Source organism: Amblyomma mixtum, chromosome 3 (assembly GCF_055824585.1).
Source record: "Amblyomma mixtum isolate Tamu chromosome 3, ASM5582458v1, whole genome shotgun sequence".
NCBI classification, from domain to species: Eukaryota; Metazoa; Arthropoda; class Arachnida; order Ixodida; family Ixodidae; genus Amblyomma; species Amblyomma mixtum.
Genome location: NC_143014.1, coordinates 312,884,078 through 312,902,018, shown reverse-complemented (window position 1 = coordinate 312,902,018; position 17,941 = coordinate 312,884,078). Strand labels below are relative to the sequence as shown.

At 44.8% G+C, this 17,941-nt stretch overlaps 2 protein-coding genes and 1 pseudogene across 4 annotated transcripts in view; all 3 read right to left on the bottom strand.

Moving 5' to 3' along the window:
- LOC149355642 (uncharacterized) overlaps nucleotides 1-10,294 on the bottom strand; it is a 78,103-nt gene extending 67,809 nt beyond the window's left edge. The window contains exons 1-3 of the mRNA XM_089583965.1: nucleotides 9,260-10,294; nucleotides 7,373-7,465; nucleotides 1,013-1,084 (exon numbers count right to left, since the gene is read on the bottom strand). Of these exons, the coding sequence (XP_089440091.1) occupies nucleotides 1,013-1,084; nucleotides 7,373-7,465; nucleotides 9,260-9,352 (258 nt within the window). The 5' untranslated portion in view covers nucleotides 9,353-10,294. The remainder of the gene's footprint in view (nucleotides 1-1,012; nucleotides 1,085-7,372; nucleotides 7,466-9,259) is intronic.
- The window catches only part of LOC149355633 (uncharacterized), a 430,506-nt pseudogene that overhangs the window by 115,219 nt on the left and 297,346 nt on the right, over nucleotides 1-17,941 (bottom strand).
- LOC149355641 (uncharacterized) overlaps nucleotides 14,644-17,941 on the bottom strand; it is a 31,556-nt gene continuing 28,258 nt past the window's right edge. For all 3 annotated transcript variants that reach the window (XM_089583967.1, XM_089583966.1, XM_089583968.1), the window contains one exon: nucleotides 14,644-14,993. In XM_089583967.1, the coding sequence (XP_089440093.1) occupies nucleotides 14,901-14,993 (93 nt within the window). In that variant the 3' untranslated portion in view covers nucleotides 14,644-14,900. The remainder of the gene's footprint in view (nucleotides 14,994-17,941) is intronic.

The following is a 17,941-nucleotide window of genomic DNA, read 5'->3' as shown; positions in this document are numbered from 1 at the left end:
TCTGGCAGTATTCAAGCGATGTACCAGGAAAAAAAAACGTATACTGAAGCACTATCATGGGCAACTTGTCCTGCTGGCAATGATGTGCAGTGTAGTGATCTGTAGTGTCCAATGCAGTAGGAACAACTAAAGGAGAAGGAAGGGTTTGGAAGTGCTGAATGGCAAATTTTGATTGGTGAAAACTATAACAACACTAACTGCCTTTGAAAAATTCTTCCGGAAGATAATTCCACAAGGAGTCGCCTTTCATGCTAAACATACTTTGCAAGTTCAATCAAATATGCTTCCCAGCATCTTCACTACGCTCTGCAAAAAAAATAGACCTACAATCTATTCATGCTATTATATAATGATGTTCCTGCATTGCACTTTTGTCTTGTGTTGGTGATGCATTATGTTGCTGCGTGTCTGGTCACCGTTGGCTCTTGCTCAATGCTGTGAAACTGGCCTATAAGACGCTTTAAACCTATAAAAGCAAGCATGTAAAGTATACGTGTCCGGAACTCAGTTGTGCCTTAGAATGACAGAGCAGATATCAAGGAAGAAAAATGCAATCAAAACCAGCAGAGAATGAATTGAAATGTGCTAGAAAATTTGCTAGCAAGGAGAGGCAATGGCAGATGCCACAACTGGGAAGGGCCTTTTTCTAGTATTGGACTCGGCTGAAGACGATGATGTTACCGTGGGCCTGCACACTCTCAGCACATTCTGAGTTACTGTGCGTGCATTGCTTTGGTTTATTTTGGGCCAATTCCCTAGGCATATCCCTCAAGCCCTATTGTCTTGTCCTAGAAGAGGTCTCTCCTAATGCACTCATGACATGGCTTCCAAGTACTGAAAGAGAGTGATAATGATAGCCACATTATATGAGAGCTACACCATCAAAGGGTGTGATCGCTGAAACAATATTCCAGCTGCATGAGACTACCATGCAGACTGCCTTGTGTACCCACACACAAGAGGCAGACACCAGCTCAAACAGCAGAGAGCAAGAACAGCAAGCACTGCCGACCTCTTGGTAGCCCAGCTCCCTTTCCAGCCCGGCCACCATTGCCTCTTTCTCCTTCAGGCAGAGATTCAGGTGCTGCAGGAAAACAGGGTACAGTAGACTTCCATTAAGAAGAATTCTCGCATCAGACAAACAACGTGAGAATATTTAGTTGCGTTCCCAGAGACATAATGTAAAACTGTCGGCCTAATACAAAACCGCGTCGCATGAACCTCAGTTAAAAGTGAACTATCGCAATGACCACGAATCATGCCAACTCAGTACTCGTGAAGCATCTGCGCAGCGGTCACGAGGAAAGCAGTAAGCTGAAAATAAAAGGAATGCTTCCCACACAAAGAGCACCTCCGCAAGAAAACTTTCCCTGAGCATGTGAGCAAAGGTGTGGGGATGCTTTCTTGCAGCGGTGCATTTCTTGTGAGGGAGCGTTTTTGCAGGAAAGCGTTGTTTTTGCAAAGCATTCTTGCGGTGGCGGGGCACGCAAGGCACCACCCCACCTGCTTGCGCATTGCCCCCAGCAGACAAAAAGGAGGCAAATTCCCATTATAAATTGTAAAGAAATTAGCACAAAAACAGAGACCAAGGACGAGGAAGGAGACACATATGAAGATTAACAAGCGCGACCTACACTACAGAAATCAGCAATTCCTGGTAGTGTAGGCAGCGCTTGTTAATCGTCATACGTGTTTCTTTCTTCATCCTTGGTCTCCGTTTTTGTGCCGATTTCGTCACAATATGCAGCACCAACTAGCCCGACAGCATGCCCTTCTGATCCCATTGAAATTGCAGCTAGGACACAAGATTCACCCATGCCTGGACGTGAACCTTGACAAGTATCCACCCCAGCTCTCTGGTGGTCACCAGGCACTGTCAGCAGGACAGAAGGGTGTCGTATGCCTACCATAAACATGCCGGAGGGGCCCATGCAGCGGCATCACAACCAAACTCATCTCAGGACGTTCTCAGATACTATATTCTGAAGTACACATTGCCAAAGTCTGCTCCTGAGAGGCCTCTTCAGACCCAGCACCCAGAGTAAGAAGAGCCCCGACAGTGTCCAAACACAGCTAGCCTGCCACTCCCAGCCATCGGAGTTCTAATTGCACTTTTGCACCGCTCAAGACGGGACACCAAAACCTGTCCACAGGTCTACAGGTTGAACTTGTAAGGAAAGGAGAGTGACCCTTGTGGAGCTTTACCTTCAGTGCATCATGGGGGATTCTCTTCAGCATCATTTACCTGGAGAGGGGGGATGGTAATTCTAGTACAACCTTGATACTATCATCATGACAAGTGGTGCATGCAACATCACTGAACCCTGCCCTATGTATAAATCCCCTTCCATTGATTGTTGTTCTCTATGGTATATACCGCACTGAGAGTGTGGTTCTTAACAGGCCAGTTTTTGGTGCTGCGGCAGAGTTAGGGGTTGTGCTGATACTTTGGGGGCTGGTGCAGTGTTCTGCACTGCAGCCTCCTGTCTAATAAATGCTTGTGCACTTTCCCTCTTTGAAACTGTCTTGATGAGTCGAAAATTTCAGTCACAAATGCTTCCAGATATCTGGTTTCAGTTAAAATGATCTCTGAGATGCATGCATCAGTGACCGATGAAGGTTTTGAATGTTAGTTGACAATGCTTCTAATGTTTGGGAACAAAATGGATCCATGTGCAAATAACGCTATGTAGCCACCACCCCCCATTAATTGTTAACAAAATTATTGAAGCCATTGCATGGAGGGAGTAGGTGTCGACGAATGGCACAAAGTAAAATGCTGGCAAGTAGTGACAAATTTGGACGTGCTGTCTGTAATGTAGTTGTGCATACAGCAATTACCTTTGAAATACAACTTCGCAAATGCGGTGAGCGCTAGTGAATGCAGTGAACATGGCCAGTAAGTAATCTTCGGTTACTCGGACACATGTTATCTTTGAATCTAATTTTAGACTGGAGCAGTTTTACCTTGACGCTGGAAAACTTGATTACTACTGGCCAGCATTTAGAACCTACAAATATTCCAAATCAAGGCACATGCTTGATATTGCTGGAGGAGGTTTGCTGTCCAAATATGTGGATACCACAGAACTTTCTCACCTCCATGCACCCACATTTCACTACCATCTTGGATTCCCTGAAAAATTAGGTGATCACGTCGGCTCCTGTCCTGAAGTTTATCAATACAAGCCTGGGGCTGGTGGTTTTGCTTACGAAAATTATCAACAGTATTGGTCACATCTTCTTGGCTCAACACTGATGAGCCTGCATTTTGAGCCTGCAATTCAAATTTTTCATCGACACAGGAATTAGCCTGGTACGGGGGCAGAAGGCCGTGGTTACTATAGCACCATCTGACGGAGGATGAAAAAACTGAGGACCAAAATTGAATGTCTCTGGAAGCATCGCAACACCGCCTAAAATACTTCTAGCGTCGTGCTACACAAGGTTTCCACTATAGCTCTGTTTATGCACCTCTGTATGCTGCATGACACTTAATAAATTAGAATGTCACTACGCTCAATTAAGGCTTGCTTCCAGTGCCTTGTGCCCTGCAGAAAGCCTTTATGCAAACTGGTAAGAGCCTGCACTACAATGCCATAGAATACTTTAAGCCACCTCGCATTCCATCCATGCACTCCGACCTCTTGAACACCTGTTATAATTGTCATTTAAATGATACACTCTCGAATATCATGCCTCCTTTATCACTGGGGCTTGGGCACATCACAGTGGTAATAGGCTGGTAGACACAAAACGTGGAGCCCTTGAAACTGGATGTTGGCTGGCTTGCCGAGGCTATCACTCCTTAGCAATGGGGCCCAGCCACCTTTCATTCAATACTGGCACAATACAATGCACGAAGCAAACAACAATGGCTACTACCAAAAGCCCAGTGCCGGACATTTAGTGCAGCACTGTAGAATACAGTAGCCGGCCAATTTTTCCAACCCCGATAATTTGGACATATGCAATATTTCTGACCAGTGCGATATTTTAGATTCTGTTGTGGAACCTTCATGCACCTCATAGGAACGTGTACTTATTCATGACTGATATTTCAAACTAGTTAGAGCCCCAAGGTTAAACTTTTTGGACTGAATAGTCTCGAGTGGAATTGCTACTGCAGTCAAGCCGACTCTTTGCCGCTGAGGAATGCACTACCGTATTTACTCAAGTAAGGAACACGCTTTACATATTAATCATTGCAGCCCCCAAACTTTGGCAGCCAAATAATAATAAATGCACCCCTTTCTTTTACAATGCATGCTGCTAATGGTGATAATATTAAGTACTAGCGGTCACCCTTTTCAGAATGCCAAAAGAACTATGCAGTACTGTAAAGTGCTTTCTGTTGAATGCCAAGACAATTTATACCTACATACCTGACTGTACAGGACAAGGAGCCAATTAGAATCTTCCACGTGGAATCCGAGGCCCAATAGAAACCATGTCTGGTCACTAAGGGTCACATCCAGGCATGACTGGTGTGGCAAGGAATTGTTGAAATAGCTCTACCCAAAACCTGAATTTCATGCTTCAGAACCACCCGTGCACCCCTGACATGTGCGAGACTGCAGGTGTGACAATAGGCGAACGGCCCCATCTCCAAAAAAAACAGTCCAAGCGTTTCATTTCATTTTAACTTCCCAGTGCAACTCAGGCTATGAGAGACGCCGTAGCGGAGGGCTCCAGAAATTTCGACCACCTGTGGCTCTTTAACGTGCTCTGATGTCTACTGCATATGGGCCTCCAGAATTTCGGCTCCATCAAAATACGGCTGCCGCGGCTGGGATCGAACCCATGTCTTTCGGGTCCGCAGCCGAGCGCCATAACCACTGAGCCACCACAGTGGCACAGTCCAAATACTTAGTTTCAGTTTTGCTTTTCTGAGAGCGTGAAAACAGCACGCAATGACTGTGGCTTCAGATGCTGATTGGCGCGCAGCTGGCGTTTTCTCTCCCACTTTCATTCTTTCACAGCGCCAAACCTGTCATGTACTTTTCATTGTTTCGGCGGTGACACATGCAAAGGTGCTGCTTGTGAGGGGTGTGACGCAGTGGAGCTCCGTCATGCTGCACCGTGAAGGATGCCAGGGAGGCATTTTGTAGCAGTTCTGCTTTGATGCTCCCAACAGCATGCACACAATAAAGCAGTGATGAAAATGTGAAAAAAAGTCACTGCTGCATTGTTCTCATCTCAGAAGGAAGCAACCATTGCCCTGCCATGGTCAATAAGAGAAAGTTTCATGTCCAAGTACAAAAAAGGCGAATGAAACAAGTGGTCAAGGTAAACGGTGGGCATGAAACATCACTCATCCATCTCGCTTGCAAATGTATTGCAATCCAACGTTATTACTGTCACGTGTTGTAGACTGAGGTATATAAAATCCTGTGAGACTGGCATAATACTGTGGTTCGGAGCTACAGTATGTTCACCAATAAGGTTCACCACTATGCGCAGCAAAGTTGCAAACCTTCATGCAAAACGGACATTTATGAAACCTCTTTATACGGTCACATGACAATGTTCTACGTGCAGATAAGTTCTTCTGTCTAGCAACAGACCTGGTTTTACATGCAGGAGTAAACCCAAGACCATAAAAGGCCATTTACAGACTCACCCTTCAACACTGCAGTGTTTTCATAACTGAAGGCGTGCTTCCTTTGCTGCCTCTGAATACTCACTGCTTTGTAGCAACATGTCCTTCACTTATCATTTCACTAAGTAACAGCCAATTTGTACCCAGTGCTGCCTAGTCCATAAAATACAAGCCAGCAGAGCCTCATGAGTAAAAATGAACCAAATTCCCACTAGGAAAAGAACCACAGAATGCCACAGGAGCACAAGTAAAATGCTAGGAACTAAAAATACATGGTGCAAGGTTTGATACAAAGTTTTTGGTATCAGCACTGTTGCCTCTATAAATCCTGGATTATGTTCCTTGGTTGCTGCCAACTTTGAAGTAGCCACACCTAAATGCATGCTTTAGTATCAATATCTCTTCCACTTCTCAAACACATCCTGACAATCCCATTTTTAGAAACCTTCTGGGTTCAACGCTGCACTCAGAACAGGGACCTTTAAGGGGGGAGCCTGGTCTTGAAAAGAAAATTTTATTAATCTAGTCATAGTTGTGAAATTTTCAGGGCTCATGTATTTTTGTGCGCTAAATTCTAGATATGTCATTTAATTTCTTTTATTCGATTTTTATGCAAGTATTTTGTGAAGAGTTTTGAAGAAAATTTGCTGTGGGAAACTTGCTGAAATGTATGCCATTGGGTTCTCTTGATACCAAGGAATGCAATAAGGGTAAAATTATCACCCTGGCTACCATAGAACTTGAGTTATAGGGTACTGAAACTGCCACTTCAGAAACAGGAATACACACTTTTCTTCTCATTTCGACAACTTCAAAACCCTATAACTTAAGTTCTGTGATAGCCAGGAAAACAATTTTACCCTTATTGCATTCATTGGTGTCAAGAGAAGCCAATGGCATAGATTTCAGCAAGTTTCTCACAAGCAATTTTTTTCAAAGCTTTTCACAAAACACATACATAAAAATTACATAAGTGCTCAAGGAGTTGTTTTAGATGAAATTAAAAGGCATATTTAGAATCGGCACACAAAAATACATATTCTCTAAAGATTTTTAAACTGTGACTTCATTAATAAATTTTTTTTTTCAAGACCAGGCTCCCCCTTTAATGAAACAGGATAAAAATTGGCTGTGGTTTAGCTCTGGTTAAACCTAGTTGAATTCCGAAAGCAACTGAGTGTGTTGTCTCTTCTTCACTTCGTTCTTTCATTGTTGCCTCTCTTTCGCGTTCTCCATAACGACTAGAGTCCACTGAGACAAAGCACAAATATATCTACCCCCCGCGAGGTGAGACCTCCTCTCCCTCTACACCAGCGGAGCACATCTGGTGGAGCAAACGGCAATGGCAGTGGCGTCGACAACGGCGACATCTGTTGGAGCGCGGCTGCGGCGCTGCTAGGCAACGGCGGCTCAAGGTCGTTCGTGGGCCACGGCACACGGCTGAAGTGTGACCACGCGACGAGCCGAGCTGGCTGGCGAAGTGTTGCTTTCGCAACAAAACAATGTTAAGGTATGGTTATAGTATTGTGTGCATGAAAAACGAGTGCAGAAGAAGCACTCAACTCACAGTGATAAATTTTCACCTCTAAATAGTACCAAGTAATCAACAAAGTGCAGTGCAAGTGGCACCAATGAGTAAGCAAGAAAGAGGAGGCTACTGTTCTCTGCACCTTTAGCTAGTGTTCCCTTCCACTGCTGCCTCTCCCTTCCCAAGATTAACACCTGACACCACACGGCTGTAAAGTGAACAAAAAGAAGAAGCCACCACACCTTTACAAGGTCATCACTGGCTGGGCATGAGTGCAGCTCTTCAGAGAAGATGTGGACCACCTGCTCCCAAATGCGACAAATCATCCCAGAGACCTGCCAAAAAAAAAAGAAAGAGCTCCAGTAAGTACACAAACACCTCCACAGCCACAGATCACTTCCATCACACTGCAGTACTAAGCCTGGGAGTAAAATAGGACTACTTCTGAAATCAATAATGCTGCTTTCACCTCCTTGTTTAGTGAAAATCAGCATCAACCATGAAGGCATCGTGTGCTTTGTATACCTGAAAGTAGAAAGCATGTAGTGAAGAAGGTGTGTTGTGCTAATGCACAAGGACCAAAGCGAAAAAATGCTTGTTTTCCATTTCATGCTGCAGTGCCACCAGAGGTACCGGCATCTGAAAGAAGACAAGGCGTCGGGCATGCGCAGCACGAGAATATCTATGGCTCTCGAACACAGCCTATGTCTCCATCAGATGACACCCCTGCTCCGCATCAGAATCACACAGGCGCTGCTCATGAATGCGGGAAATCGCCCACATTTGCTCAAGGCAGCTTGCAGTACGGCGAGAAGTGGCAGCCAACCAACAGACTCGTCAGCTTTACTCAAGAGCCATGCACAATCTCATGCCACACGTGCCCGACATCTTGTCGTCTTTCACATGCCAGCACTTGTTGTGACACTACAACCTCTACAGAATGAAGTCAGGCCGGAATGAAACACGAACAGCGCCTGTAAACAAAACATTTTACTTCAGTACTTTCAGCTGCAGAACGCACTACCCTGATTCGCATTTCTGGGTATAGGGTCTACTGAGGAACATATCACAAAACCAGTTATAAAGAATACCTCACTGCAAAGTAGAAAGGTACAGCGCATGCATGTTCGCTCTTCATTTGAGCCTGACTGTACAACAACCAGCCAATTTTGTAGGTAAGCTAAACGTATTGTGCTCACGTCAGTTCAGCACAATCCATGCATATATGGGCTGCCCATTGTGCTACTTTGAAACTAAGCTTACAAGTCTGGCAGCAGCACTTGCAGCAATACACGGGTTGTCCACGGGGTTACATTGGCACCCCTGGCCACCAGGGGTCGGGAGGGGAGAATGTATTCGGCAAGGTCGCAAGGGTGCTCTCTCTCTCCTGGCATGTCAGCTCCTGCAAGCGTGCTCGTCGCATGCTGCGCAGTATCAGTATCGATGCAACACTGCACTCTGTGCATTAGGAGCCCCGGTGAAGATTCCTTGCAATGTGCAACATAGTTCTTAGATGTTTTAAGAGGGACAACTTCAGTCTCGTAAAAAGAAATGTGGCTTTCATGACCCCCTTGATAGACCTTTGTTAGTGTATTTTCTGTGAGGCCAAATTGAAGTCTTTGTGCTATAAAAAACAAACTGCCAGCCTCTACTTAATGGTGAAGATTTTGTCGGTGTTACCAGCTATATCCCAAATGACCACAAATCCTACACCTAGTTTCTTGCCTCTCCAGTAAACTGCGACCGCACAGTGCGTGCCCCCCCCCCACTCCCCCTTCAATGTTTTAGGTGACTAATTTGTCCTCTTACCTCATTAAGCCTTCATGAATACACATTTAATGTCTTAAAGTTCCGTTAGCAAACCTAGGCAAGACAATCAAAAAAGTTCTAGTGTTACGCATTTCGTTCCCACTGGTGGCGTGGCCAGAACCAGAGACTCCTAGCACCCCCTGTACCACCACAGGTCTGCCTATGGGAATGGAATCTACCAGGGGTGAACTGGTAGATTCAAATGGGAGGTCTTGATTCTATCTGAGGTCTAAGTGTGCGTTCATTGCAGGTGGGCTTGACTGCAGCAACAAGCCTTGAGCACAATTCTCTGCTGACACCCTCACCACTTGTGGACATACCTTGGGCACACTGTCATTGCTGTCTCGAAGGGCTGCCAACATGGTCTTCAGCTCGACCACCTTGTCCTTGAAGTGGGCACTCCGATTTTCCATGAGGGAAGAGCAAGTTAACTGGTGTGAATGCTGTCTGGATTATGTGATGGCTGGCAGTGAATTCAGATAAAAAAAATCCTACAATTCTCAACTGTTCTGAAGAGTCAAATACTTCCAATAATTAAAGTGCAGTGTGAATTTGATCAAACCAAATTGAACAGCAAGGGCTATCCACAAAATATTAAAATTTTGACTATTTACACGCTCCTACGAAAACCAGTAAGATGAAACACACTAAGCAAAAAAAAATGATGCCGTGCCCACCTGGCCTTTTGGCACGGCTTGTCAAAATTTTGGCCAATTTAATGCTTTTTGTGCAGCGTGGCACAGAAAATCACACTTGTATCAATACAGCACATCTGACGTAGCTGTTCCACCCCTGCTGTGGGCATGGAGAAAATGGGCTTAATGCAAGTTTGAATGGGGGATTAATTGAGCATAAGCATCTACCTGAGCGCAACCATACAGCTACAAAAAAAAAAGCTTAAAGGTACACTGACCGTAGTAACTCTGTCCAATTTTTCCTTTTAGTAAAAATCGATTCCATGGCTCTTTCTGGCTACGGTGAACTTTGTCTGGCAACAAAAGACAGCAGCAAAAAAAATTTTCCCACCACTCGATTCTAACCCATTATGTGTACACTGAAAAGAACTCCATGATCATCGTTTTGAAATAAATGGCAATACAGCCTAGCCTTTGAGATCCTCGGAAAAAGGCGTCGACACATCACAGTTTACTTCCGAAAAAGCCCAGTGGTGGCGCCAGCTGCATTTCATTTCTTGGCCTTTTCTAGCCTGCATAAGCTCAATTTTCAGTGAAAGTAGCATCTTTGTCGTTAGAATGAGCTAATCTATCGATATGGGCTGACTCCAATTTGTCCTCAGTGCCCCTTTAGTTACTCGTTAATTTAAATCTCTACCTCGGGTGTTGTCCCTAAATACATTGCACTAGCCCCATCCTCATTTCAAATTGTTGACCTATTCGGCATCGCCCCGCCAAATGCTTGCATTTGGCAGGGCGATGCCGGCAAGCATTTGGCAGGGCGATGCCAGCAAGCATTTGGCAGGGCGATGCCGAATAGGTCAACAATTTGAAATGAGGATGGGGCTAGTGCAATGTATTTAGGGACAACATCCTGGTTAGCTTACTTGGCAGAACTGTCCCAGATAGGCAATGGTCCCGGGTTCGATCCCCGAGCTACAACAAGCTTTTTTTTAACTGCAAAGCTCAAGACTAAGGTGCATAACTAGCTTCTGCAGCCGTATGGCTGCGCTCAAATGGATGCCTTGATTGCAATCTACTCCACCATACGAGTTTCCCCTAACATCGTGAACTCTTACTCTTACTTGTCCGATATCCAACTACCCCAATAGTTAGTCCTGTCAAACATCACGAGTTCTCAGTATTCCGTACACGCAAACACAGCATAAACAACATGTGCACAAGCATCATCATGCCAGTACCTATAGCTCCAACAGCACTACACCATAGTGGAGAGCACATCAAAACATGAAAGCATACAGGTGCTTTTTTTTTTATTTTAGACCTGCATACTTCACTCTCTGAATGTCTATTATCGACCAACACTGTGTTTACAAACGTAGGGGGAGCTCGTGGTCACCGCAGGTGGCTAGGGATATTGTCCGAGCAGTTGCCTGCTACATACTGTGCACGGATTGCTTATCATGCCATTTGAGCACTGTCTTCCATGCGGAGCTGTCTAGGCTGTTCAGATAGAACAACCGTATTTGTGAGCAAATGTAGTGCACGTGGCAGCATGTAGGACTACACAGTGCCATTCGGAGAAACACCCAGCTGATCGACCACCAGACGTTGTGGGGGTGGTAGGCCCAGCTCCACAACACTCATTTTGACATTTACTGCGACATTTTTAAACGGTGTCAGCTTCAAAATGATGCTGCGTACTTATCCATGCTCTCTTTAAAGGTACTCGCCAGTGTTTAACGAATGGCTGCCCTCATAGGTGCACTGTTGAATGCGATAAAAAATTTTTGCAAGTTTTCTTCAGATCTGTTTCTATGGGCCGCGCTCCTGGCTGGTACCACCACACCATCTTCGAAATGATGTTCCATACTTTATTAATAATTTTCTGGGATGTACTCAGCATTTGCTACCAAAGGTGTGACCTCATAAGTACACTGCTAAATCAGAAAGCTACCTAAAAATTTTTTGTTTATGTGCATTCCTACGGGCCATTAACCCCATTTGGTGACAGAAGCACCAATGCATCTTGCTTACATTGCAGATCAGTGTTGGTCTTTAGCACCGCTCCCCTCATTATGCTATCCGTACAAAAGGTTACTTTATTGGGAAACCTTTTAGTTCAGTTGCAATGAACAGGAAAAGCTGCATTTCACTTCAAAACATGTTCGTCATCGATGCCTTGATAACACCATAAGAATAATTAGTGACAGAGCAGTAGTCTAATGGACATTGAAACTCCTCTGGATGTCCTGAAGACGTTCATAATGTCTTCAGGACGTCCAAGAGACGTTCAGCACCCCTCGGGAGAGCTAGGGATGTTCATAAAGTGGTTTGCTGGTTCGAAAAGAACAGTAATTTTCGGCGAATAATTTCGAATACTTCTGACATACAAAAAAATGGCTGAACGACACAATGAGCATTTTCAACGTCATGTATTTTTGTTAACGCACAAAACCACTACATGAAAAAAAAGGAGAGTGCATTAAAGCTTTGCAAGCAACTCATTGAAGACTCTGGAAAAATTTCCATTGCAAATTGTTGGCAGTCAACCTACATCCGGTGCCAAAATATTTGCACGGTGCGAGACTTATTTGTGCGGCCTCCGAGTGCTGTTCTTAAATGTGACTGCATTGTTGTGCAGCTCTTGCTTTTAAATGGTGACTGAACTTACACCTGCTAGGCAAATGCATTGCGCACCCAGAGCCACCCTGCACGGGCGCAGACTTCAGTAAGTACTGATCTGGGTGCTGCACTTGTTCAGCGTACCATCCAGTAGGAGACACGCTGAACCGAAACCACACAAAGCAAGTGTTCCAGAAATGTTATCTGCCCGGGACAAAAACTTCGATATTCTGAATACCAAACATTCAAATCGAATCAAATGTTCAGTAGTTTGTTATCCGTCTGAATATTCAAAATTAACAAACATTCACACACTCCCAAAAATAGAGCACCTGATAGCACAATGTACAAGCGTACTAAAAACCAGACAGTAGATACACCTGAGATGAGGCTTATTACATAAAGAAGCTGCTAAGATAAGCGGGCTCCGAGCTAATTGCTGGTTTACACCAGTGACAACTGTAGCTCACATCATGCTGCTTGGCACCTTCTGGGTGTTTACACAAGAGCTCGAATCCGCTCTGTTGTTTACATAGATGCATCAAATTTGGTTACATTCCGTGCATGACGATAACAGTTTTAACTGCCAAGTACCCCCTTAAACAACTGTCATATGGGTCATTCCACTACGAATTTTGTTGAAAACAACCTTGTTTGTTTCCCGCTTTTGATGACTACCCGCAACGGCTCAATTTTGACTCAAAACTTCATCGTTTAGTATATTGGGAAATAAAAGTGCTGTCCAGATGCAAAAGTCATTTTTTTGGTAATACTCTAGTGTGGGGAGCACACGAGATTTTTTTTCAACAAAATCCATGGTGGTCAAAAAAACACTGGATGATTTGGCACGGAATTGCCAGTTCTCTTGTGGCAACCTGCAAGCCAGCAGGGGCATTTCCTAGTGCTTTAAATTTATTTATTTATTTATTTATTTATTTCCAATATCTCAAAGACTCCAGAGGTGCACGGTTTTACATTAGGGGTGATGAGGCGGGTACCTGTGATGTTACAATAAACATCACGTTTATTGTAACATCACGTTTACAATAAATGTCATGTAGCTGGCCGAGCCAGTTAGTGTCTGCGTCTACCTGGTGCGCCTCATTATCTGGTTGTGACAGTAACACCATGCTTGCCCTTCCCATTCCTGTATTCTGCGCAACGATTACCACAGGCTCACGATAATGGCTTTTGCCAACCCTACACTAAAGCAAGCCCCATGTAGATTAGAGTTTTTTGCCTCTCTCATCACAGGCTGGGGTGCCATGCTTGCTTCCATCATCCAAACAGGTGCTACAATCTGCACTTAAACTTGGATCGCCTCTTGGGGCTCTCCCAAGTGCATGCTCTAAAGATGGGTACTCCCCTGGCAAAGTGTATTACTTTGGCTCTAACCCTTTAAGTAGCTTTTTACACAACTGTGTGTGTTGCAAACTCGCTTTTTCTTGGAGTGCACTCTAGCGTGCAATAATTCATTCATTTCAGGCAAATTAAGCGTCTTTCATTTTGCACATAAAGCCCTTTTTTATGCCAACTAGCGAACAGAGCAAAAAATATTTCACAAAACAGTGAGCTTGGTAGCACATATTGTGCCATTTTCTTGCTGACGGAATTTGCTACCAGTATTGATGGTTTCTTTTCCCGACTTCTTGCATCGCGTACATCTTCAAAATAGAAAATGATTCCGTGGCCCCTGGTGTTGATTTCCAAAATCCTGGTTTCTAACTATTCGGACAGTTTCCAAAAAATTTTGTATATGCCAGTAAAAAAATTAACGACTGGCTGCTTTCCATCAGAAAACTAGTGATCTGGCTTCCTTGAGGCCTGGATATGCTACTCGGGCCAAAAATATCTTTCCTTCAAATCGAAATGATACATGGCACCTGAAAGCAACAAAACAATCTGCAAGTGACAGAAGCCCATAGTATTTTCTCTAGGTTAGGCAGGTCACAGAGCATGCCCTCCAGAGTAGGACTATGAGAGGGCACTTCTGCAGTGTGAGGCAGAAGCATGGCACAGATACCGTTGCCACTTATCAGCCCTCAAGAGGAGGGCAAATGTCTTCACTAGGCGAGCCAAGCACCAAAGGGCACACAAAAATTCAGGGGGCACTTTGGCTCTCTACAGTGCTGCAAGGCAAAAGCCTTTCCTGGCGCACTGTTCGGCATTGACTACGAGACTGTTTGTGCTGTACTAGTGCTTTATTTCACTACACACTTTGACTGCCAACTTTGACTGCTTCTTTAGCACCATTCTCTCTCTGCTTCGATGAGTTCGGTTGTATCCATGGCTCTGTTCGCACTAATGAGGCAGGTAATGTGGTCACCCATGGACGCATTAAGCCCCCTATAGGGGCGGACGACAACTATTTTATTAGTTGTCGTGTGCTCCAAAAGGGGGCTTCAGAAATCCGTGGGTGACCTCATTACTTCGAATCCGCGCATTCTGGCGTCATAGCCATTTCAACCAACCGAAAAGCGTGACACCTCTGCTAACAACCTTCTATAGACAACGATGAGGCATTAAAGGCATTAAAGGCTTTAAAGGCTTTAAAGGCGATGAGGCATTAAAGGCTTTCACCTTAAAAAGGGGTTACCCAGAGGGGCAGTAGTGGCTACCTTGCCACATCCTGGATGGCTGGCAGGGCTTGCACGTGACGTTGGGCGAGCTCCAGGGTGTGCCGTGCAGATACCGTGGCCTCTTAGTGCCACTGCATCTCCCGGGCCAGATCTTGACACCCACCCTCAAGCTGCTTCACAACTTGGAAGAGCTGGCTTGCACTGAGCTGGCCCGCCTGCAAAGCCCCATGGACACCATCTCATTCCAGCAGCGGGCACTGCCCCATGTGAGGACACAGCCACGGTGATTCCTTCACAGAATGCGCCCACTGCCTGTAGGAAACGAACCAAACAGGCAAACTGCCTGCCAGTGAAAAACAGTACACACGGACAACCCTACAAACAGTTATACAGTCAAACCTGAATGCAATGAACACAAATAATAGGAATTAATGGCTACATCAAACTCTTTGTAAATATTGCTGAAAAACGCATGCAATTTCTACTTTATATATCGAGCGCAATTGGCCATGAAACGGATATATTGAACTCCGAAGCGCCAAAGTGAGCCCAGTCGGATGGCAGGAGGCAGGCTTTGCCACACGGCACAATTGGCTGCTGATGCGGCAAGCGTTTGCGCCAAGGTTTGAGCACTCGCCAACAGCGGCGCATAGGGTTGCAGCCCAGCAGTCGGCACGCATTCACGCCCCTGGCATCTGTCGACAGTGCCCTGGAAGCAGCAGCGCAGGTAGTTGTAAGCTTGCAGTAACAATCCTGCGCTCATGTTGGCTGTTGCGGAGATTGTGAAAATGGCGATAGTTTTTGCTCTGGCATACCGCTTTCCACTCGACACGGCTGTAACGTGAAGAAGCCATCGTAGCCGGCGCTCAACCTGTACTTGTGATGCTGTGCAGAAAAGCCAAAGTAATTGGAACTTGGTTTTTGTGGCCTTCGGAATAGCCGCGAGCCCCTTCAAAACACCCCCCCCCCCCCCCCCAAACCAGGGAAAAATGTCTCCCTGTTTCTCTAGTAAGGATCGCCAGGATTGCTGTCCCTTCAACGCTGTTGCACGCATTTCCGACGAAATTTTATACTACGAATTTTGGCTATACAGAACTATTTTACGATCTTTTACTTGTCCGCTGTAACGAGGTTTCCCTGTAGCGAGATAATAGCGAATTTCACTAATGCACTGCAACGGTGGCCTAATGGTTTGAGCATCTGCCTCGCATGCAGAATGTGCAGGTTTTGATACTCAGCACCACCAGGTACCCACAGGTTATTCATTTATTTATTTATTTATTTATTTATTTACAGGATACTGCAGGCTAAGTGCCCAAGCAGGAGTGGCTTAAAGATACATAACATATAAAAAAGCACGAAAAACACAACTGCACAAAACGCACCAACACATTTTTGTACACTGGAAGGAAACTGCTGTCAAACCACCTCAGTGATACATGTGTGAATCAAACAGTCATTTAAGAACACACAAAAGAACACACAGAAGAGAAATATTCTCCAGTCTCTATATATGCTTGATTCCAGCATCCCCAAGGACAGGAGAGAACAAGCAGGTTAGACTGTTCCAATTGGTAATTGTGTTTAAAAAAAAAAGAACTTGCACAAGTCAGTCTTTGCAAAGTAAGGAGCTTTCCCCTGGCCTGGTGCTCAGCTTATCTGGAATGAAATTCTCGGGAAATGGGTGTTTGGCTCCACCTTGTGCAGACAAAAATACCTTGTGCCATGGCACTCTTTGGCCACAGCTGCCTTTGCACCATACAAAATTCATCACCTTCCTTAATTTCACTCACAGGTCTCTGCAGAAAAATGCCAGAGCACATAATACATAGCATAGCACTAATAAAAGCTTCTGAAATATAATTCGAGGAATACCTAGCAACACTCGAGCATAGTTTTAGGACCAGCCACTCTTGTGTAACATAACCCTTGGAAAATAAGAGAGTTTCGTGGCACCATGGTTAACGAGAAATTGTTTTGCGCGGGTAAATGGTATTGTCTCTAGCAGCAGCAAAATGGCACTGGGTAATTATGTTCAGTACGGCTACTGCTTTCAGTTTTCTGTGGAGTGAGGGAGATTTTATGCTCCTGAGGAACTTCGCTGCACAGACAGTACAAAAGAAGGGGACGTTTACATGCATTTATTCACATATATTTCCAGCAATTTACAGTAATAGTATATACAGTAATTTGCATCTATCAGCAGCTATATACATTACAACTCTTTGTATATATAGCCATTAACTATTTGCTTGTATTTGCAGGTATTTACAGTCTTAAGAAGTTTGGATTGTAGCGCAACCACTTTTTTATGTGCGAGGAGGACAAAGCATCTCGTGTGCGAGCAGAGCACAACAACAAATGAAACAGAACACTCCTAACGCCCGGGTGGAGTTGCCAGTTCGCACGCCCTCGTGTGTTTGGTTGCCCTCTCCTGCGGCATAGAACGACAACGCTGGTAGAAGAGACACTGACGCGCCGCCGAAGAAACGCTGTCTTGTGGTTCGGCCTTTACAGTGACTGCCCCTGAACACACTCTGAAGCGATCTTGATTTCTGTTTTATCTGCGTCCTTTTTCTTCAAGCGCTTTTTTTAGTTTTGCATTGTTTTATTAGCGTTTGGTAGTCAGGACTAGGCAGAACTTCCAACATGCTTTGGCAAACAGCTGCTGCGCCATGTAGGTATTTGCGAATGAAGTTCATTTCTCACTTCTCAAAACAATCGTAGCTGCAGGCTGCCAAGGACAGAGAATAATCTTTATCTAGTTGTCGTAACGATGACAGCTTATCCTGAAAAAAAGTACAGCTATGACTTGAAAGCTATTGCTATCTGGTAGTTTCAAAAATGCCTTCTCGGGAAGATTTACCATGCCTTCTTCATTTCATTCTCCCATTTTCCTTACAGAACATGATTGAATCCAAAGCCAAAATAGCACAACTAATTGCTAAATATGTTTACCATTTGATTTCATATTTCTGCCAAGCAGTTTCAGTGCCTCTCTCGGAATGCTTCAGCAGTTGTAGCTTAGCTAAAAAACCGACATCATTCGACCAAGCCACCACAGCCTTTCGTCACAATGCCAACGCCACTGCGCTGCACACTCTGCGACTCCTTTTAAAACCAGCGCTCCATGATGAACAGCGCCACGGTGAGCAGTGCAATG